This window comes from Ascaphus truei, chromosome 4 (genome assembly GCF_040206685.1).
Source record: "Ascaphus truei isolate aAscTru1 chromosome 4, aAscTru1.hap1, whole genome shotgun sequence".
Classification (NCBI taxonomy): Eukaryota; Metazoa; Chordata; class Amphibia; order Anura; family Ascaphidae; genus Ascaphus; species Ascaphus truei.
The window spans coordinates 118,942,740-118,966,392 of record NC_134486.1 but is presented as its reverse complement, the minus strand read 5'-3'; the positions used below and the strand labels follow the sequence as shown (position 1 = coordinate 118,966,392).

Genomic DNA, 23,653 nt, shown 5'->3' with positions numbered 1-23,653 from the left:
CTGCAGATTTTCTTTTAGAAACAAAACAAGTTGGTATCTGAGATCATGTTTCTACATGTTAACCATTTACCTCTTACCAATATTTGGACAGCATTTGTGAAGCAGTAAAGATATTTAACCCTTTGAGTGCTGAAGGGGCCATGGCCCTTCTTAAACCAGCGATCACTGTCACTGACGACGAAACAGAAGGAGAAGTTCTCCTCCTTCCGCTCTACTTCATTATAGATCACATTCTGCACTGTGAACATGTTCTCCTCTAGAATAACCCAGCGGAAACTTTTATGACAGTTACTACATCATGGGGGCCTCTGGAGTGCCAGCCTCCATGATGTAGCAATTTTGCCCCCAAAACCATCTATTTGGAAAGTGATCTCAATGTGATGCTATGTAAACCACCTTCATTTTAGTTTCCCTAGCCGGTTTCCATTTTATTTTACTTATTTTAAAAGGCCCAAAGCCTGTACTACAGTGTTCGCATGGCAACTCCTATTTACACCCACTTTCTCCAGTGTACAGGTAGCATAGAGCAATTTTCCATTCAAACTACAAACGATCTTATCAGAAAAATGGCTTCTTAAATCTTCTTAGATACAGTTCTTTGATGTCTACTGTTGTCACGAAGGACCATATTCAGGGGTGCTAAACTTTAGCACAACCCCAACTCCCATTCAAATGAAGGAGAGTTAAGACATGCTAAAGCTTAGCACCTTTTAATGAATATGGGCTGAAATGAGAGGGGCTTCACAGCCATATTAATTTAGGTTTGGGAGTAATTTCTAGGAATAAAAATTTAAAAAAATAATTGCAAGCAGGGAATAAACTAGAGATGTGAAAACAGACACTGTGCAGTATCATCATGAAGCAATCTTAAGAAAACAGAAATGCAGGGGAAACTGACACTTTAAGTACTGATATAGCAATACTGTTATGCAGCAAGTGCATACAATCCATTTCTTTCTGAAATGGAGACTCATTGTAAAGGGTCAATGTTAAGCAGGCTTTGCACACGTCAAGGAAACTCAGTTACTCAAAAGCAGAAATGTATACCTTTTTTTTTTTTTTTACCAGTACGGATTGCTATTTTCTGTATGTATGCTACAGATGGTGAAGTAAACTGCTGTACTGAGATGCCCATAACATTCCTTTTCTGTATCATGTAGTGTGACAATTATTTTATTTATAGATCTTAGCACCAACTAAATAAATAATACTTTTATGTGTGCACTCATAACAAATGACAAGAACTTCTGTTCAGGCTCAATGTGGGATGGTCCAGTGCTATGAACTATCAACGGAAAAAGATCACATGGCTCTGGTGGAAGACAACATTGTGGTTTCAATAATATTACCCAAAATAACAACTGTCATTTTAATGGGTTATCTACAATAATGATAACCAGAGAATTTTTGGCTGATTCTTTCAGGAGTGGAAGAGCATGCTAGCCATGGTGCTATACTGCAAGATTCTCAATAATTGAATAAGTTCCCTATTGCATTTATTATACCGTTTACTTTTCGTACCTACCTGTTGGTATGTGAACAATCCGTACTGCACTGTCAGTGGTGTTTACATGTTGGCCCCCGGCACCGCTGGCTCTCTTCGTTTCAATTCGTAAATCTTTGGGATTAATTTTTAAACTAATCTGCAGGTACAAAAGGAAATAGCCAAAGCAGTATGGTTAATAGTAAGATTTCTGCATTTGCTATATTTTCATTAGGTTTGCAAAGCAAAAAGATGTTTACACACACTAGCAAATTACTACATACATTAGGTACATATTTACCATGCATTAAAATGAGTGATAGTAAACATGACTTCAATTGTAAAACTATTAATCTTTGCTGCCTGCCTGAGAAGTCTACAATGTATTGTAAAGCAAAATGGAAATATACAGTATTGTTACATATACATGTATAAAAATATAAAAAGCTGTAATACAATAGTGTAAAAAGAAACAAGTTCACTGCCAAGATCAGTGTTTTTTCAACAGAGGTTCCCTAAAGGGTGCACTGCAAATTTCAAGTCATTTGAAAATTGTACCCTGCCAGGACATAAGGCAATATCAAACATACATATAGGAAGGAGAGCCAATATGATACTTGGATTTAAATGAAATAGCAACTGTGATACAAATGTTAAGTATGTATCATTACTGAAAAATGTGACAGAAACTGCCTGGGAATTGTGGCTCTGATTGAAATGGTGTCCCTAGTTCAATCTATCTATATATACATAAAAGTGAAAAATTGTTTGCCTGTGGGTTTTTGCTGATTGGTTGCCGATGGCTCACGTTCCGATTGGCCTGCAGGGTGGGGTGACGTCACAAACAACAGAGCTACACACCCTCACCCTCCTCACACCGCGTGCCCCTCTGACCGAGAGACACACGCCGTGCAGCAAACTCCCTAAACCAACATCACTGCAAACCCACCCTAGCAGGAGCGCTAGATACCATCCACCCCACCCGCCGCTCACACCCTCCACCCGCCACTTGACACACAGCACCCGCCCGCAGCTCCTCAACTACATGCTACATCCGGCCGCCGCCTGACACACACCACCCGCGCCTCCCTGCCTCACACACTACACCCGTCCGCCGCCTGACACACACCACCCGCCCGCTGCTCATCACCACAGCACCCCGCCACCTCACAACCTGCCCCGCCGCCTGACCTCAACGCCCCGCCACTGAGACACACTGCCCGCCCCGCCGCCGCTCCTCACCTGAACGCCTTGCCGCCTGACACACATCACCTGCAGCTCCTCACCTCCACCCGCCCCGCTTCACACACCACCTGCCCCGTCGCCGCTCCTCACCTCAACACCCCACCGCCACCCCCCCACCTCCCGCCCCCGCAGCATCGGAGCACCCACAACTATATATTGGTGGGGGGGGGGGAGAAACGAGCGCCTGGGACTGGGGGGGTGGAGAGTGGTGTGGGGTGCAGGGGCGGTGGGGAGTGATGTGGGGTGCAGGGGGGGTGGAGAGTGCAGGGGCAGTGGAGAGTGATGTGGGGTGCAGGGGGGGGGGTGCAAGGGGGTGGAGTGATGTGGGGTGAAGGGGGGGTGGAGAGTGCAGGGGCGGTGGAGAGTGATGTGGGGTGCAGAGGGGTGGAGTGATGTGGGGTGCAGGGGGTGGAAGTGATGTGGGGTGCAGGGGGGTGGAAGTGATGTGGGGTGGAGAGTGATGTGGGGTGGAGAGTGATGTGGGGTGCAGGGGGGAGGAGTGATGTGGGGTGCAGGGGGGAAGACCGCAGCTTTGAATGGGGGGGGGGGGGAGATGGAGGTGTGAACGGGGGGGGGGGGGGAAACATAGGTGTGAACAGGGGGGGGGGGGAAACACAGCTGTGAACGTGGGGGGGGGGGAGGAAATCGGAGAAATGAACAGGGGGGATCCGAGCTGTAAACGGGGTGGGGAATGGAGGTGTGAAGGGGAGAGGGCAGCGGAGATAGAGGGGGAGGGCCAAAATGTCATCCCGGGCAACACCGGGTATATCAGCTAGTCTGAAATAAATGTTCTAGCAGGCTTACAACAAGCCTGTTAATGCTTTTCACTGGTATCATTTCCCTTATATATTATGCTGGCATACAAAAATATATATCTCTTGTTATTTGAGGGTTCCTTTGATACTTTTTAAAATAATAAATAAAATGTAATAATAATAATACACCTCACCTCACTTGGTTGAGGTAGTATGGCAACAGTCATTGTGCTTGTATGAATTCGTCCTTGTTTCTCAGTCTTAGGCACTCGCTGAACTCGGTGTACCCCTCCTTCAAACTTCAAGTGCTTGTAGGCATCATGGCCTCCTACGCCGACTGTTGCATGTCGTAGTCCACCTAAAAAAACAGAAAATTCACAAATGTACCCATTTCCTTTAAAGCAAGAGATATAAAGCCACATTCAAAAGTACTTCTCTATCAAGTCTTCAGAAGAATCACTTCAACTATTAAAAAAAAGTAATTTAATTAGCAATTTCTGAAAAATATCAATGCATATCTTGCATTTTCAGCACAAAGCTGGTCCGTGGGCAGTGCAGTGAACGCGTTTCACAACATATGCTGCTTCAGAGGGATCCAGGCTGCTACCGCCCCCTTCACCAGAACAGTCAATATCTTTAGAGTTCGTATTGCTAAGTACACACAGATGTATCAGCAGTTATGCTCCTGCTGGCACGTATCAGGATGACACAACATGCCAGCAACTGCCATTGTAAATACATTCCAAGCTTGTGAAAAATGGGTGGAACCAACATCACAGGTGTAATGTCTGCTACATACATACAGTATGAAAGAGGAGATCCAGCACACTTGGAGTTTTCAGAAATACGCGTTTATTGAAGCGATTGCAGATTCGGTCACCTTGGTCTTAACCTAATAGGAGTACACACAAACACGACAATCTGCAAATGTATAATTGAAGATGTAAGAAAATGTAAATGCAATATGGTGAGGAAGATTGTCAAAGGTAACAAAAGCTCAACTCCAAAGCAGCGACTTATGATTCTGAAGAAGCAAATCATTGCATTCAAACAGACTATGAATCAACAATAAAATTGTATGAGAACACAGGACATAATCCAAAAGGACAAGAAAGAAGAAACCACTGATTATGTTGTGACGATGGGGAGGATTTGGCCCGGGTTTAAAGGGGTTACACCCCAATTGGCCACCCTCTACCCTCACCTGGGAAGCAAGGGGTTAACTGGACTGAGGTCCAGTAATGTGTTTTTACCCTTATTATAACATGAGAATGTGTATTTCCCTGTTCCCATGTTTTATTGTTATATCAGTGTCTGCATCACACACACACTAGGATCCATCCGGGAGAACAAGGGTTAATAGTTCTTTAATGATTATAGCCCTTTGTGTAATTTTCCCGCCTTTTCAGGCACCATTTTGCAGGGTCCCATAGGCCGCAATTAGGGCTCAATGCATTCTAATGGCGAATCTTGCTGTTTTGGTCCTGTTTCCTGTGAAGACCAGCAGATGGCGTCCGAGAGGACGAGCGGCGGTTTCCCATTGTAAGTCAATGGGCCCATTTACTTCAATGGAAATTCTTCGAAGGAGCTTTCCAGGAACGAGTTGGCTGCCGTCCAAACCGCAAAACCGCAAAGCGGATACAATTTCTAAAAGAGAGCTTTGATCACTATTTAGCCAAGTTCAACGACAAGTGCCGTGGGAATAAACAGTTGTAGAGCACCTAGAAATAAAATTCTTTTTGCCCCTAGTTCCTAGGCCTCCCCCCACTCGACCACCACCGGGTCCCCGAATCCTGGACCCCCGATAAGGGTCGAACCGAGAAGAGCGGGTCGCGCCATAGGTTCCAATGGCGGCGGCAGAAACAGCTCAAGAAAACAGCTAAGTGTGAAAAGCTGAAATTTAGGAATCCATAGCTCCGGTTCCGGAGGGTCCAGAGGGCCAGGGTTTGGGGTACTTGTAGTCACTGCTCCGGCATAGCTGCAGAACCATCCTTGACCCTCTTGGACCAACCCGACGGAGTATGGACCCCCTTGAAAGTTTGGGACTTTTCCCATAGATTTCCATTGACCGGCTGTGGCGGAGAACCCCCATTGACTTCAACGGCGACGTGGCCTCGTTGAAAGTCTATGGCGGCGGATTCCCATAGCTGCGAACGGCGGTGGTTTGCCCTTGAAAGTCTATGGCGGAGAAGCCCGTTGTTTTCAATGGGGATTTAGTGAAAAACCGTGATTTAATTTACAGCGGAGATTTTTGTATTAAAATGAGAAACGGTTTTAAGTGTATTTGTGTAACTCCGATTCCGAGGGTCGTAGCAAGTCTCAAATTGGACCCTAGGGTGTCCCAGATCCGGCATTGAGAACTGGGAAGTCTGGACCCGCTGGACCCAACGGAACCGGATATTTTAATATGGTTGTGTATTAACTTTAATACTGTGTTCCAAGGTATGGGCAGAAACCAGAGGAAATTCCCTTGGCCATAAGGTAGCAGATGGCCAAGGAAGCGTCCCAATGTCTAGAATTTAAGTGCTGTTCAAAGGAGTTTATCACCTACACTGTTTACAGGAGGGCGGAGATGACTCAAACCAGAGCAGGCTATAAGTGTCCCATTTCACACCTTACAACAAAGAGTTTCCTGCCAGATATTCCAGTTAGTAGACTGGCTGGCATTCCTGATGGCAAATGTGGGGCTGCAGAAATGAGACCCCAGAGTCCAACTGAGCATGTGCCAACTAGCTGGGGGGCAGGTATCAAAATGTGTTCCCATGCTAGTGAGTGGCTACAGGTAATTGAAAACCAATCACCTGTACTTAATGTTAAGGATAGGGTTACAAAAGGTTTATAAACGGTTGTCCACCCTTTATCCGGTGTTGTTCGTTCTTCTATACCATCTTGATTGCTGAGAGAAATGCTATGCAATGTCTGCATGCAAGGCCTGTTCATGGCTTTTCGTGTCTTGGGATGATGAAGAGTGCTGTATGAACTGCCAGTCCAGATGTGACTGTTTCATCATTTCCATCTTTAAGTAAGTGTCTATATTTTGCCTGTTATTTGTATAATCTGTTGTGTTCACCTTTATCAAGGAATAAATTATATTTTATCATATCTAAGTCTCGTCCCAGTTCAACCCAGGTATTATATATTATTTTATATATATTTGGTGTAAATCGCAGCCTGTCACAAGTCACCGTGACATATGTACCATGTGTTCTTCCAGAAGTGGCAAAGGCAATAAATCCCATGAAGAAAAGGAAGGCCAGGGAAGATGGAACAACAATTGAAATCTTGAAAGAAGCTGGACGAAGTAGAGAAAATAGCGAAAATCCTTGCAAAACTCTTTCCATGATGCCTGAATAGGAAAATTCAAGAATATAGCAATGCCATAGTTATCCTCATCCACAACGAGAGAATGTAAGAACGATCACTGACTAGAGTTTTACGAACATACTCACTAATTGTTTATAACTGCCACTGGACTTCACCGAGCCTACGGGAACAAGCGGGATTTTACAGTGGATGTAAAATAATGGAACATCATCCGAGTCGTACAAGACGTGATTTGAAGTAATGAATACGATCAACCGCTCTGTTTAGGATCTTTAGATTAGTGAGAAAGCATTTGATCGTCTACACCAGGCCTGCACAACTCGTAAAGTGAGAAGGGCCGAACTGCTCCAAGGAAAAAAAAAATTGGGCCGCACGGGTAAAATCATCATCATCATCATAATTTCTCCTCGAGCACCTATCATCATCATCATCTCTCCTCCGGCACCTCTCATCATCATATCTCCCCTAGAACCCCTCACTATCAACCTTTGCGATACTCCCCATCTATCTCTCATACCCCCATCTCTCCCCCTCACCTACACACATAATACTCCCCCTCCACATCAAACACACAATAACCCCCTGCAAACCACACACATCCCACCCCCCTGCACACCACACACTTCCCACTCCCCCCTGCACCTCACACCACTCTCCCCCCTGCACCTCACATCACCCCCCCTGCACCTCACATCACCCCCCCTGCACCTCACATCACCCCCCCCCTGCACCTCACATCACCCCCCCACCTGCACCTCACTCTTCCCCCCCTGCACCTCACACCACTCTCCCCCCCTGCACCTCACATCACCCCCCCTGCACCTCACATCACCCCCCCTGCACCTCACATCACCCCCCCTGCACCTCACATCACCCCCCCTGCACCTCACATCACCCCCCCTGCACCTCACATCACCCCCCCTGCACCTCACATCACCCCCCCCTGCACCCCTGCACCTCACATCACCCCCCTGCACCTCACATCACCCCCCCTGCACCTCACATCACCCCCCCTGCACCTCACATCACTCCCACCCCCCTCTCCTGCACCTCACATCACTCCCACCCCCCCCTGCAACTCACATCACTCCCACCCCCCCTGCAACTCACATCACTCCCACCCCCCCCTACAACTCGCATCACTCCCACCCCCCCTGCAACTCGCATCACTCCCACCCCCCCGGCAACTCACATCACTCCCACCACCCCCCCTGCAACTCACATCACTCCCACCCCCGGCAACTCACATCACTCCCACCACCCCCCCTGCAACTCACATCACTCTCCCCCCCTTCCTGCAACTCACACCACTCTCCCCCCTCCCACCCCCCCCTGCAACTCACACCACTCTCCCCCCTCACAAAGAAAACAGAGTCGGGCCCCACAGCCCATTTCAGCAGCCCCACCAGCCCATTCCATGTCAGCAGCCCCCCACCCCCCTCCTCCCATGTCAGCAGTCCCCCACCCCCTCCCCCCATGTCAGCAGCCCCCCTCCAATGTCAGCAGCCCCCTTCCCATGTCAGCAGCCCCTGCTTAAGCCTCGCGCATGTCCTCCCTCACCTCGCTCTCCCTCTTTGCTGCGGCTCCTGCTGAAGCTTCACCAACCACCCAGGCCGCGAGACACAACCGGCTACGATGACGGCGACAGCGAGATCACCCTCCCCGCTGTCTGTCCCTTTCGCTGCGTCACGCACCCGAGAGACCAATCAGCGGCCGGCTCGCCCAGATGACGCCGCCCCGCTTACGTTAGCGGCGGCAGGGAAGTGCGCTCTAGCAGCAGACCCGGAAGTTCCGGGTCTCGCTACACTGCTAGAGCGCGTCCCCGTGCTGGAGGAGGGAGGAGGTTAGGTTAGGTGAGAGCGCGCGCTCCTACTGGAACGCGTCCTTTCCCTACCAGGGAAGGGGGTTTAAAGAAGGGGGGATTGGAGGGGGTCCGTCGTGGGCCGCACGGTGTGCCCCGGCGGGCCGCATGTTGTGCAGCCCTGGTCTACACCGTACACAGTGATTTCTTTCCTCTCCCTGCTCCTCCCGGCACCGGAAGTCACATTAACTTCTGGCTGACAGGAGGGAGGGGAAGGATCGGATAAAAGTGCGCTGTCAGCTCCCTTAAAGTGTGTGTGTGTAAGTGAGAGGGGGAGAGTAAGTGTGTGTGTATATATAAGTCAGAGGGGAAGAGTGAGTATGTGTGTGCGTATAAGTGAGTGTGTGTGTGTAAGTGAGAGGGGGAGATCAAGAGTGTGTTTGTGTGTGTGCGCGCGAGCGAGAGAGAGAGAGAGAGAGAGAAAGAGGGCAGGGGTGTCTGTGTGTGAGAGACGGTGTGTATACAAGAGAGAGGGGGAGAGAGAGCATAAGGGAGAGGGAGCTTAAGGGGAGTGTGAGAGGGGGGAGAGACGTGGGCAAGGGTTGGTGTTCCCCAGAATTTCACAGTTGAATTATGGGGTTCCTTAACCAAAAAAAAGGTTGAAAACCACTGCCGCAACAGTTTAAAATGCAGTAAGACAAAAAGTGTTGAAGAAGCTGTAATAAAATGCTGGGGTATATTAAGAATTGTAATTAATCTGGTACTTGTATGCATGTCTTTATATAGCGCTTCACAGCAGTAATACACGTTACAATAATATAAATAACAAATAATATAATTAACATATAATGGGAATAAGTGATTCAGACAAAAGTAACATTTAGAAAAAGGAGTCCCTGCCTGCTCTGATGAGCTTACAATGTAATTGGTAGGTAGGAAGAATGTACAGAGACAGTAGGAGGGTGTTCTGATAAGTGCATCTGCAAGGGGCAAAGGTTTATGTATGAGATGTAAAGTATCCGCAGAGCTACTCATATGCTTTGTTAAGCAGGTGTTTTACGGTGGGTCTTAAAAAGGTGGATACAGAGGGTGCTAGTCGGATATTGAGGGTAAGGGCATTCCAGAGGTGTGGGGCAGTCAGTGAGAAAGGGGGTTAATGTGGCTAGAGTTTAATTTACAAAATACAAAAATGTTTTACGGCCTGTTAAACCCTCTGCCAGGTTTAGTTTAGGACTGATAGTATCTAGATAAGAACATCTGTTTGGCAAGAGATGGTGTTAAATTATGGTCCCTCTAAAACGCACGTAAACAGGACACTTGCAAAGGTCCTTTCAAGGCATTCCTGGAAGGGTTCTACAGAGTGCCAAGGGGCGTGACCAACCCCACCGTTCCAAAGATATGATATAAAAATGATGGGCCACACAGATAGCCATTTGTTATTCTTATGAATTGCAGTCACCGTTGCAATTAGACAAATCATACCATACACTGTATGGGTAAGAGGTGCCTAAGAATGATAACCGTTTCTCCTACGAAAATAGATGTCACACTGTCAAATTTTAGATGCAGGCGTGTATGTAAAGTACACAGACAGAACGGTAAAGATGGCATCCAATTACTATAGAAATAAAGATATGAGGCCTTTTATATAGAGTCAGATTTTTCTTTTTTTTGTTAAATAAATGGCAGCCAAGTAGCTAATTTACGACCAGGCTGGGTCTTGTGTGTTTCAATGCAAGAAGGATGAATAGAAAATCAGAACAGAGGTGTGTTTTGGGATCAGAACACGTGAATTCTCTTCTACTTCAGTGACCTCTCTGGGACAGGACCTATGACATGGTACTGTATAGAGTTTGTTTGTTTTATCTTATTTTAAGAAACTGTTCTGCATTTAATGTAACTGTATTCTTGAAATAATCTTTTTATGTAATCTAAGCACTATGTTTTTGTATACTAAAGCCAAACTTTAATAAGTGATGCTTTGGGCCCTGATTGAACGGGTTGCATGCTGTGTAGAGTAAAGTACATTTTCAGACACATTTTGCTACAACAGGTGTACGTGTGTAAGTGCATACCCTTTAATACCTGAGACCCTGGCAGATATATACAAGTACATAATTTTGCATATTTTTGGGGTGGTGGCAGCGAGCAATAGATGATTGCAATAGAGTAAGGGGTTAATATAATTCTTTCCTTTTTGCTTTCTTTATGTTCCTTTTTTCTCCTCTGTTATTCCATGAGTATAACTATGTCATATGTTTTTTTTATGATTTAATAAGTATGTCTTTCATTGGCCTTTCATGATTCCATTATTGGAATCATAGTGGTTATGTTCATGGAAGTATCATTGTCTGTAAGATGGTTTAGGAGCGCCATCTCCTGTCCAAGAGTGGGATCCTCTCAGAAGCATATGTGAATGTAATATAGTCTTCGTGTAATTATTGTCCCCCACCCCTTACTATTCACGCTTTGGCAATACTGAAATGTTCTTTCGTCATGCCAATAAAGCTGATTTGATTTGATTAGTTTCATTCAATGTTACCACATATATTGCTAGGTTTCTCTTCGATCATTCTGAAAAGGTTACATCCGAACTGGCAACAGTTCCTGAATATTGTTGCTTTAGTGAGGTATGTTCAGAGATCCTCGCTTTATTGCGTAGTGATTCCTGATACATTGTTTATTAATTATTTCTCAATGGCCAAATGGGTTTTTCAAGAATATGCTCCATTTTGGTTTGTTACACCATCTACAGATTTAAGCATACACGTAATTTTCTAAAAATGTTTTTAGGATGTCCATCTCAGAAAGGGATTGTTTTTATTTCAGGTCTTTGTACTTATAGATGTTTATGTACCATTTGGTTGCGGGACAAAGTTTCAAGTATGCAATGCTCTATTATAAGTGGTTAACAAAACACAAAACCCCAGCAAGCTCTTTTTGGGAACCCCATAGACCCCACAAAATATATATATGTATATAAGTGTCAAAAAGAAGTGCTATTGAGCGTGGCATATGTATGCAACAGACAGAGAAGCCCAATGCTACATCCAACATGACAAAAATACTTATATATTCCCTAGTTAGTAGGTCCTTTCATTCTCCTGGATTTAGATCAAATGTGGTCTTTCTCCCTCCTAATAGAGATAAATGAGAATTTTAATCCTAATAGAGGTATATTAGTATTTTATCTGGTAGTTTTAGGACTTGCGAACAGGTGTCTTCCTTGACGTGGCTCGCAAGCTTACAACGCTTTGGCCAAAGGGTTAAACTAAATGACCCGTTTTCAAGAGAATATATAAGTATTTTACTGTGTATTTTTGTCATGTTGGATGTAGCATTGGGCTTCTCTGTCGTCTGTTCTATTATAAGTGATGTGTTCTTTAAAGAGACGGTCCCACTTCCAATCAATGTTATTGTTTACATATCCAGGATCCCCGGGTCCCTTGTAATACCTCCCCCACCTGTGATAATGGATGAACGAGGTTACGTGTACTTCAGGTGTGTGGCGTTTTTTGAGTCTTTTGAATTCTATTGGCCACGGGACAGGGGCACTATACTTCATAAAGGCATACAGCAGTGATCCTAAATTTATACTCCCCACAAGGGATTATTTATATTAATAGGCCACTACTAATTTTACCTTCACAATGAACATAATGACATTGCCTGCATATGTAATAGTTCCGTTCTAATTTTCTATTACTGCACAGATATTATAAACTAATACAGGTAACAACACTGTGGTATCTTGTGCTGGATTATTCAGGTGGTACCAAGACACCGATGGAAGACATAGCTTTGAATGACAACCACTTGTTTAATTGTATCAGTTGAATATTGTGTCCAAAATCCAATGCTAAAGCGTCAGTGTTGAAATAAAATAGCTGAATATATTTTTCCAAATTACTCCCTACACATTAATTTAACAGCAATCCCCTACTTTATCATAATTTAAAACAGCAATCCCCTAACTCATTACTGAATTACACAATGGGATCACCAGTTGCCCAGATATTTATTGTGTTAATATTTTCTATTACTGTAGTTAAGAGCTTCTAAATAGTCACTAATAAAAATAGTATATTTTATATATTCTATGTGATGTTACTGTGCTTTTTGCAGTTAGGTGTCAGCCTGAATATAAAAACATTTGGTAAATCTTGAAATAACATCACACGTCTGTGTTCTCAATTATTTCCAAGATGTGGTGACAAACCTCATATCTAATTAACAAAAAAGAGATGTTGTAATTATTTCTCTTTGTTTTGATGTCTGGCGCAGAAAGGGCCAATACTGGGATTCACACTGGTTTCACTCACTTCAAAAGCATGATAAAAATAAAACAAAAACGGATTATGCCTTAAAATAAAGAAAATTGATTAAGCATGCATCTTCAGTTTTAACATTACAGACTTTCCTATTACTTACCTAGGTCACTGGGAAAATATTCCAGTATATCAAAGCTCCAGTTCTTATGAGCTGCATATTGTTGATACATGTCAAAAATCTCAGCTGTGAAGAGCATGGCCTCCTGCCCTCCCACACCAGCTGTCACTTCCATAATAAGGTCATTATCATCTGCTTCCACTTTGGGAATTAAAAGCGAGGCAATCTGCAAAAAAAAAAAAAAAAGTCAGTCAAGGCTGAAAGTGCTAAAAGGTTCAGGATCCCTGATGAAGCCATAGAGTATGGTGAAATGTGTAGGATTTTCTCCAAGTCCCCATAGCTGACCGGGAGGTAGGTTTGATGCTGGTCACAGACTTTCGCTATTCTGACCCGTTGACTACCCCGCCCCATCACGCTGACACAATCTCAAACAAGTCATTAGTTGAAGACGGCACTACAGCCGGGACGCCAACCTAAGGCTATGGCCCCAGGCGTGTGCACGGATGAAAGCCGCAATCTGCGGTCTATTGTGGAGCGATAGGATGCGCGGCCATGACGGGGGGAGTGGGGTGGGGTTGTCACGGGAGACCCAACTTTTTAACACCTTTTACCATCTGGATCCTTTGACTGAATAAAAGCATGAAATAAAATAAATTGGGTTTATTCACATAAAGAACACACACAGCTTGAATTACCAAATTATCACAAATCAACACATATTCCAGTGAAATAACAGGTTTTTGGACTCAAAAGTTGAGGCAACAGGACAATCTTTTGGCAAGGAGCGCACCTTGCCACTCCTATATTACAGCCAAATAAAAGAATTTCATTCTGCCCTTGCAGAATTAGTTTCCTTAGTTCTAACGAAATCCTGAGTGGGTACAAATCTGTGATGGTGATAAAACTCCTCTTCACCCCGTCCGCTTCTTCCTGATGTTACAACAGAGAACACCTTCCCCATGGCCTGCACCAGCTTATGCCTGGCCAAAACCCCCTTTGCTCAGTGACAGAATATCTGGCTCTTATCAGAGAAACCCCTCAGTTGCTGGCCAGCTGGTTAACCTCGTTGAAAATCTGACTGTTTGTATACATCCTGGAGTGCATCTCCCCAGGGTCCCTTAGGCCTTGGCCATGTTTGGCGCTTGCTCGCTCTCGCTTGCTGCCGCTCGCTCTACCAGGAGCTTTTTGCTGTCCTTACAGAGGAGACAGCAAGCGCTTGGGAGGCGGGTATCACTGTGTGTGTGTGTGTCACTTGGTAGCTGTCAGTGTGTGTGTGTCACTGGGGAATATGTGTGTGTGTGTGTGTGTGTGTGTGTGTGTGTGTGTGTGTGCGTGCGTGCGTGCGTGCGTGAGTACGTGTGTGTGTGTGTGTGTGTGTGTGTATATTATATAATATTTTAAAAATTAAAAAAAAAGACATGTTGTGAGAATAAATTATTTATTAACATTGTGCAACTTTGATAAATATATTCACGCACGCACGCACGCACGCACGCACGCACGCACGCACGCACACACACACACACACGCACACACACACACACAAAGGCACACACATGCATACTCACACATGCATGCATACACACACATGCATACACATGCACACACACACATGCATACACATGCATACACATACACACACACATGCATACACACACATGCATACACACACACACATGCATACACACACACACACATGCATACACATACACACACATGCATACACACACACACACATGCATACACACACACACATGCATACACACACACACATGCATACACACACACACATGCATACACACACACACACATGCATACACACACACACACATATACACACACACACACACACATACACACATGCATACACACACACACACACACACACACACACACACACATGCATACACACACACACACACATGCATACACACACACACATACACACACACACACACACACACACACACACACACACACACACACACACACAATGCACAAACACACACATACACACACACACACAGGAGACATGGATCGGGACAGAAGGGGGGCAGGGATCGGGCAGAAGGGGGACAGGGATCGGGCAGAAGGGGGGCAGGAATCGGGCAGAAGGGGGAAGACCGTCAGGGGGCGGGCCGGGAGCGGGCGCGTCACTGGCCAGGGGCGGGCCAGTGACGTCACGGAGCTGGTTCGCCCTCATTGGGCGAACCGCTCACGTGACCGGCCTGTCTCGCCGGCAAGCGGGGGAATTTTAAATTCCCCTAAGACCTGCGCTTCCGCAAGCGCACGGAAGCGCAGGTGAGCCCCTACTAAAGCCGCTCTAATTGCGGCTGTAGGGGCTCAGTGCTGAGCGGGAGCGCGCGTCAGCACGCTTCCGCAAGCACGCAGGGAACATGTCCGGGGCCTTAGAAGCTATGCATTTGGTTATGCATACCTTGCCCCCCTTGTATGGTGGGTCATAACCTAGCAGGGTGAATCTTTCAATGTATCCTGTCACCTGCCTGTCATGTAAATCCCCCCACCTCAAATAACTGTAACCTACACAAGGGCCATGCCCGTTTATGCATTTACACACATGGTACTACTAATAAAATCATAACAGTCTACATGTCTCTCTCCTAATCGTTTGCATACAAAAATTTTTTAACATTAGAACATTCTTAATGAAAGTTATACCGTTAATTGGATACGCTTTCTGATCTGGGCTTTAAATGGTATCTTCCCCATCTCAAGCGTACTTCTCCAATTAACCCCATAAACACAGGCTAGCAGCCTTTATAGAACTGCAGAAACAGGATAGTGGTGACCGCAAGCTGTCAATCTCAAAGGTAAGAGAGACAATAGTATATGCAAATAGTTAATACATACAATAATTTCACAATGTGGTAGCAGGGGGGGAGGGGATGGATATAAATGAATATAAAGGCAATATAAAAAAAACTCATACGGCCTTGTGTGAGCCCCTTCCCTCAGAGTGGGAACCTGACGAAGCATTAATTTGCGAAACGCGTAGTTCCCTGCTGGTGCTCGTTGTCTTTTTGGACCCAGATGGCTGCCGTACTTCCGGCAAGATCCCCTGGTACCGGTCCCGCAGTCGGACGCGCCCGCGGGAGCTCACCGGGAAGGAGTGGATCGGTCGGATCGATCCGCGGCTGTACTGGGCTTTTATGCCGTGTGAGTGCTTTATGTTTTATGTGCTTTTGACACAATAAATCTTTGTCTGATGCTAATCCAGGCTCTGCCCATTCTCCACATTTGGGTACTTGGGAGAGGAGCCATTCGCTCACCACACCTATTTGGTGAACACTGAGAAGACGTGACTGATTCTATTTACCATCCCTAATTAGACTGACATCTTAAAGACCATCACTCTGAGGGAAGGGGCTCACACAAGGCCATGTGAGTTTTTATATTGCCTTTATATTCATTTATATCCATCCCTTCCCTTCCCCCCCCCCCCTTGCTACCACATTGTGAAATTATTGTATGTATTAACTATTTGCATATACTATTGTCTCTCTTACCTTTGAGATTGACAGCTTGCGCTGACCACTATCCTGTTTCTGCTGCTGTTGTAAGAAGATTCTGGGTTCTATCTTCTTTGGGTCAAGCTGCAAAGATTGTGACACGGGCAGTATATTTTTTATTTACTATTTTATATTTGTGTTATATCCAAACACGTCACACAAGTTAGGGAGCGCCCCAGCTTTGTTTTGTTCTTTATAAAACTGCAGTCAGCCCTAGACCGCAGAGCTGACACTTTAAACACACATTTGATGACTCTGGGGTTACTTTGCCAGGCAACCTGCCTTTAATTGATGGCAAAGATAATGCGTCATCGTCACAGGGGTCCATGGCCATTATGGTCTACAATACCTTCACTCCTATTGCTCTACACGATCTGCTCTGCCTTTGGCTGTCCGCACACCACATGATCACGTTGCGGCAAGGAAAGACAAAATTCTTGACTTTCCTGCCAGCAGACGCGTCATCGCGCTTTGCCCAGCCACACACACGGCGATTGGGGCCTGCCCCATAGACCTGCAGCAGCCACTGGGGGTCTGACCTAAGAGCTTTCACGGAGTGAGACATCCCACGGAGGATCATCCCCAGGTGTTGCCATCACAACTGGAAGCTGTAAGAACTGTGGATGACATTGGCTCCTGTTCAATCCCATCTCCAGAGATTGGGCAGTTCAAGAGGACGAGAGCAGAGCAAGAGCAGATACCCTTTAAACCAGGCAAATATATTTTAATTTACATTGTGAGTGCATTGTTTTATATTGTTTTTCTTACCGTCACAAAGTATTTTATGCTACTTTGTTGCATCCCTATTTTGCGTTATTGAGAGTCAGACCCATACTTATCAAGCGGCCAATTTAAGTGAATGGAGCTATAACTAGGGATTGTGGGGTTATTTATTTATTTTTTTAAATCTGTGTTTATCACTGAAAATTAAAAAAAATTGACACGCATTTGAATTTGGTGTTTAACGGCGTACTTTTCTTTAGTTTCTATACACCCTCCATGATGCCTTTGTCACCTACCCGTGGATGGGCTGCCACAAGAGGTTGAATTTAATAGGAATGGATGCTTTATTTCTGGTTTGTATCAGTTTTAACAGAAAGTGTACTATGATCAGCCGGGGGATATTTTTTTTTTTAGTTAAAACCTAAAACAGGAATACCTACCAGTGTTCAACTGCTGTAGGGTGTCTTATAAAATAGCATCATTTAGCAATCAAGGGCCCCGATCCCTCCTAAAAGTTTTCAAGATCAACAAAACCATAGCACTCCTAGAAATATTTTGCTTAATTTCCTGTATCTATTATGAAACAGCGTAATCAGCAGAGATGAGCATAATTTTCACCAGAATTCGAGTCCATCGATTGATACGTGAATGAAAGGAACTGGCCAATTTCAAAAAGGAAGATTCTTGTTTCTATCTCACGGAGTCCGAATTCAAACCTGCCAACGGAATCCAAATCCATCAAGCGGCCCTCTATCCCTCCCCCTTCCCTCACCAGATGGTGTGTGCAGGCAGGAAGTGGCAGTGTTTCTGATCTCCTGTTTTTGGAATCAGATTTAACAAAGTTGTTCCACGGATTCGGATTTCATTGTAATCCGTCTACGGATTCTTTAAAATCCATGCAGCCAAGAGCCAACAACCGATTTGGAAGAAATCGGGCGATTTCATTCTGCGATTTGGCCGGGACAGTCAAGGGAAAATCAACGGAGAGGATTCCGAAAAGTCAGTCCGCCTCTAGTAAATCGCATACTTAATATCGTCTATATAAAAGAATGCTATCATCTGTATTGTTAACTGTATTTTACCCTCCACCATATTTTATCTAGGCGAATAGATAACCAATGTCTGCATACTCAAACATAACGTAACCCTCTGAGTGCAGTTACTGATGATGGAGTGGAAGAGGACTCCACATGAGCACACAACGTGATCACTCGAACAGAAACAGGAAATGCACAGTGGGCAAGATACTAACATTATATCAGCTAAAGTCATATAGGCTTCTGGGGGGATTGCTGCTTTTAAAATACTTAAAACTGGACACGTTTAACTTTTTACGCATAAATCAATAACATTCGTTCTATTTGCTCCAGATCCTCACTTACAATTCAGAAAGTATAAATCAATGATTGGAAGGTCTGTACTAGTGAAAATTCAACATGCTGTCAAATAAATAATGGAGTAGGACTAAGACATTCTGCATTCAAATGTCAAAAGTGTCACTTCAGTAATTATACTGATGAAGCGGCCGTTATTCGAACACATCTTGCCGCCGATTTGGAGTTCTCTGCTGTTCCCCACGCAGCATGAAACGCGGCTAATCGCCCCAGGCACCCGCGCTTGTCGCGGATGTTTTGTTTGAATTTCATGGATTCCGTTTCTTTGTTTGCAATAAAATGGATGAATTGTAATGTGTACAGTAGTGTGCTACTGTTTCAATTTCATGTTTTTAAAAGTCAGAACACTAAAATTCGTTTTTCTGCTCTTGCCGTGCTCGCATCTTAGTGCGGGAAGGCTGGAATTCATCCCGCGATTTCAAATCGGGATTCCGATGTACATGACACGTGAAGAGTTCGACTAACGGCCGCTACATCAGTAGTTGCATGTCGCCCCATCTCCTACAAATACCAATAGAGGGCAGCCACCCAGAGAAAGGATTCTCTTGTTAGTTTAGGTTGAAGTTCAGTAGGAGTGGCACAGCAGAAAAAGAACAGCTCTGTATACTGTACGGCAATAATAAACAGTACAAACTAGTCTACGTGGGATTTTTTCTTATTTTAATGTTCACCGAGAGCATTGTTTGTGGTATTCATAAACAAAAACAAACTTTATATTTCAGCTCCCTGCAGTAGCTGGCTGATACCCTATATGATCGTTCAGGGCTAAGAGAATATAGTAGATGTTGCTTCCAAGAGTTCTTGCATGCTTGACCCTTAAACTTTTTTCAGTGACATGCCTAGCTTATTTTTAAAACACAGGTTATATACCCTTATTCTTTTTATGCCACAGTTTACCATGTTAAACAGTAATTTTATAGAATTTTTTTTACAGTAATTGTCATGTTTTAATATTTCTATATCTTTTTTAAAAAAACTGTCTTCCTCTGTACATTTTCACAACACCCTTGTTGAGAATCCAGCCATGTATACATTGTCATTGAGATTGACAGCTTTTTTTTTTAAAGAATGCATGTTAAAAGTAAATTAAAATCAGAGTCGACAAAATTGCACGTATAAAATTGCATTTTCACTTAACAGAGGATGCATATGGGGGACTGAAACGGACAGGTTTAAAGTATGGTCAACTCGGATAGTATCTTTTTTTTCCCCCCTAACAAAATGTTGAGTTAATGAAGATGTGGCTCCCTGGGGGGTTAAAATGGCCACTGACATTAACAGTCACGAAGACAACAGAGGGTCGCCATGGTTAAAATTGATGCCAAAAAGGACGTAAAAACTGAACAATTTTTTAGATTTTGAAAAAAAAAAAATCAGTTTCACAACGTGAATTTAGGACTTCATTTTTGCTTTTTGAGGGATTGCTGCTATAAAGTATTGTTTTTATCCTGTGTTCTCAGGAACGCTGGGGGTTACATTGGAGGTTACCTAGAGGTACCCGAGAATAAATTGGGTAATGTTAGATATTTTACACTTCAAGACAATTATTTTATTTTGCCAGATATCATAATGCAATCATTTAGAACGGTCAATAAATATTATAAATTGATCATATACAAATCGGTTACTTTTATTTAACCCCTTTAGTGGCCAATAGACTAAAGTATGTCATGAGGGCTGGTATTCCAGTTTCCCTTAGAACGTATCCTGCAAGTCGTGGCACTATGCTCGTTTTCTACGGTACATTGTGATAAATGCTCCAATTGCTGTATCCATTGACGTTCCCATAATGAAGTAATCAAAGTGCTGGATGGGGCCAGTCGCCCCAGAGGCGGCAGAACGCTTGGCACTGAAAGGGTTTAAGACAAATTTACCATACCTCAACAACGGCAATTTTACATACGTAAGATAGGTGGGCTGGGGTTAACTCAGTAACTCATGTTTAATGCTCGTTTCTCCTTATGACTCCCTCTACGAGACAATATAGAGATAGATACGTGTAGATACGTGTAGATACATGTACACACACACACACACACACACACACACGGGTGCTAACCGTATCTGTAGAACTTTACAAAGTTAGTTTAAAGACAAAAGTAGCATACAGCAACCAATTACAAAATATATTCTACCACAAAAAAAAAAAAAAAAACCTGCAAAAGGATTCTTAAATGAATAAGGATGGTAGAAATACAAGGACTATACAGTACCTGGTATTTTAGTTGGGTTATCTCCTTCTGGCACAACGCTACTTCTGTATTTGCAAGAGCCTTTAAATCTTCATTTTCCTCATCTTAAAGAAAAAAGATGTTTCAATGTATTTATTTTAGATACAGAAAATAAGGGGTGTGGGGGGGAAACTTTGTCAGCTCAATTGTTAATTGGCAAGTTACACTTAGATAAGTGATATATTAAAAATAAATAAAAGTATTTTTGTTTTTCACTAACAAATTGAACTCTGTGAGGAGGTGGGTTAATGTCAATTGTTTGTTACATGCGATTGATAGGGTAGTCAGAATTATTCATGCCTAGTTCCTGTCCGTGGTCTGATGCTCAAATTGTTGGAACCTGTATGCTTCTGTAAAAAAAAAAAAAAAGGGTTGTAAATCTCAGCCTAAATGTTCAGGTTACTATACCTGCACTGCAAAGACCGCCAGGATATACATTTTTATTTTTTTTAGAAGCATTATCTATTTGTATTACTTTTGTATCACTACGATTAGTTCCATTTGGTAAAGAAGAACAGGGAGAAAGGCGCACCGAGGTAAGTAAAATATGTGATTTATACAGAGTAAAAAGGAGTATCTGAACTTACAATTCAGTAAAAATTGGCACACAGTATTAACAGCAGCACAGTCAAGTGCAAATTTGGGTAGCAGATTAAAAGGTGTTCAGAATGCAAGGACGCCACTACAGGTGCATGCAGTGCACAGTGCGTAGCTGGTAGAACAGGAACCGATGTCATGGACAAGACTCGACCCATCCCATCGCGTTTCACACGGCAAGTGCTTCATCAGGGGTGTAGTTAAAGAAGGTCTCACGTATTACATAGCCCACCCATTACATTTATTGGCTGGTGGACGAAATCAAATAAATATATATGTATGAAACAGATGACACCACACAAAATTCTAAATCAATAAACAACTGTTCGTATCACAAACAATGGTAAATATAAATCAGTGAATATTCATACAGTACATTAAGTGCATGAGTGTAATTAATGGTAAAGGAATTGTACAAAATTAAGTTAAATAAAACTATTTTAAATAACCATTGCATGCGTAAGGAATGATCATATAGTGTAAAGTGTGAAATAGTGACATATGAAAACATATATGCAATGCAAGTGAAATAACTAAAAAATATGTATGCAAAATGTAATTTGAATATTTATAGTTAATTAATGGTGTGTGATCTATCTACATCGGTGCACCCGTCTCCCTGTTCTTTACTTTGATTCCGTGTGTGTAGTGGATCGCTCCATTGGAGGCGGGCAGCAAGAGGAACTACAGCTACATTTGGAAGCTTACAAACCTAGATCAATAGCTGGATAAGAGCTGACTTGCACAGAGGAACTTATTTGTTTAGTTCTATTTGGTCCTAACTTAAGTACCTCAGGAACCCACAAAAGCTGAAAGTTTCAGTGCTCTAATCGAGGTACAGCATACAGGCCTTTTATAACGTACACCATTGGGTTTTGCTTGTTTTCTCTGGGACATTCTCACTAAACGGAAGGGGATGACCCTCCCCTTTTGTTTCTATCAAAGGAAGTGATCGCATGCACACGTTTAGGAGAGCAATTACATGATTGCTATTGTCAGAGTTGGCAGCACGAAAGGGGTTAAGACATTGGACTATTTTTCAAATACTGTCCCGTGTCCTTGTGAACTGTAAAACCTTTAGCGCAAGGACAAAATCATAATTATTGCTCTTCATTGCATAACAGGGCTCCTCAACTGGCAGCCCACGCAGGGCCTTGATCTGGCCTTTGGACGCTACGCCTGCTAATTTCATACTAATTGATTATAAAAGTGAACTACATTGAAAAACTTACTTGTAAGTTACTGTAATGTAAATAAATATGGCACAGGTGTTATAAGTGCTCACAAAATGTTGAAGTTACATTTTCAAAGTTTTAAATGCATCTACAAATGACATTACAATAAGCTTCTAGAGATTACCCCTGTCTTTGTGCGCGGGGGGGTGGGGGCGGTGCCGGGGACGGGAGGCGCTGGTGGCCGTCCCCGAGGGGGGAGGCTGGGGGTGCTGTCCCTTTGGCCACCCGTGTCAGCGGAGCGGACGGCGCGTCCATGCGGCTCCATGGAAGGGGGGACGTCACGTGGCCTGCGGTGGAGACTCCCGTGGCGACCTCAGCTGTCAGGTCTGTTGTCCTCCCGTCTTCTTGAGGGCTCGTGGTCCGTGGGCCGAGAACCTTGGGGGCCTGCTGTTTCTCTCGGGTGGCCGCTTTGCTCCTTGCCCCCCTCCCCGCCCACACACTTTTGATTTTCCGCGAATTAAAGGAGAACAGGCCTCATACATGAACGATCAATGCTGAGATGTGGATGGGAGCTTTTGCGGGGGGTGGGCAATATCAGGTTTTCGAGTAGGGTCTAACACCTTATGCTTGCAAAAAGTTAACACAGATGATTTGCCTAAAAGCCCCCAGAGACCCAGTCCTTGGATGTTTTTCACAATCAGGGCCCCCACCCTTCTTTCTCCCCCCCCTCTCCCCTGTCTCCCTCCCCCCTCTCTCCCTCTCCCCTGTCTCCCTCCCCCCTCTCCCCTGTCTCCCTCCCCCCCTCTCCCCTGTCTCCCTCCCCCCCTCTCCCCTGTCTCCCTCCCCCCCTCTCCCCTGTCTCCCTCCCCGTCCTGCCCCCCCCCATGCCCCCCCCCCTGCAGCCACATGCCTCAACCAATCATCCCCAAGGTAAGGCTGATTTATGTATATGTGTAGTGTGTGTGTGTGTGTGTGTAGTGTGTGTCAGTGTGAGCAGTGTGTGTGC

The 23,653-nt window shown here is 44.3% G+C and overlaps 1 protein-coding gene across 1 annotated transcript in view; it reads right to left on the bottom strand.

Moving 5' to 3' along the window:
- MTRF1L (mitochondrial translation release factor 1 like) overlaps positions 1-23,653 on the bottom strand; it is a 32,365-nt gene that overhangs the window by 5,325 nt on the left and 3,387 nt on the right. Inside the window, exons 2-5 of the mRNA XM_075596501.1 lie at positions 20,858-20,940; positions 13,040-13,223; positions 3,678-3,841; positions 1,526-1,643 (exon numbers count right to left, since the gene is read on the bottom strand). Of these exons, the coding sequence (XP_075452616.1) occupies positions 1,526-1,643; positions 3,678-3,841; positions 13,040-13,223; positions 20,858-20,940 (549 nt within the window). The remainder of the gene's footprint in view (positions 1-1,525; positions 1,644-3,677; positions 3,842-13,039; positions 13,224-20,857; positions 20,941-23,653) is intronic.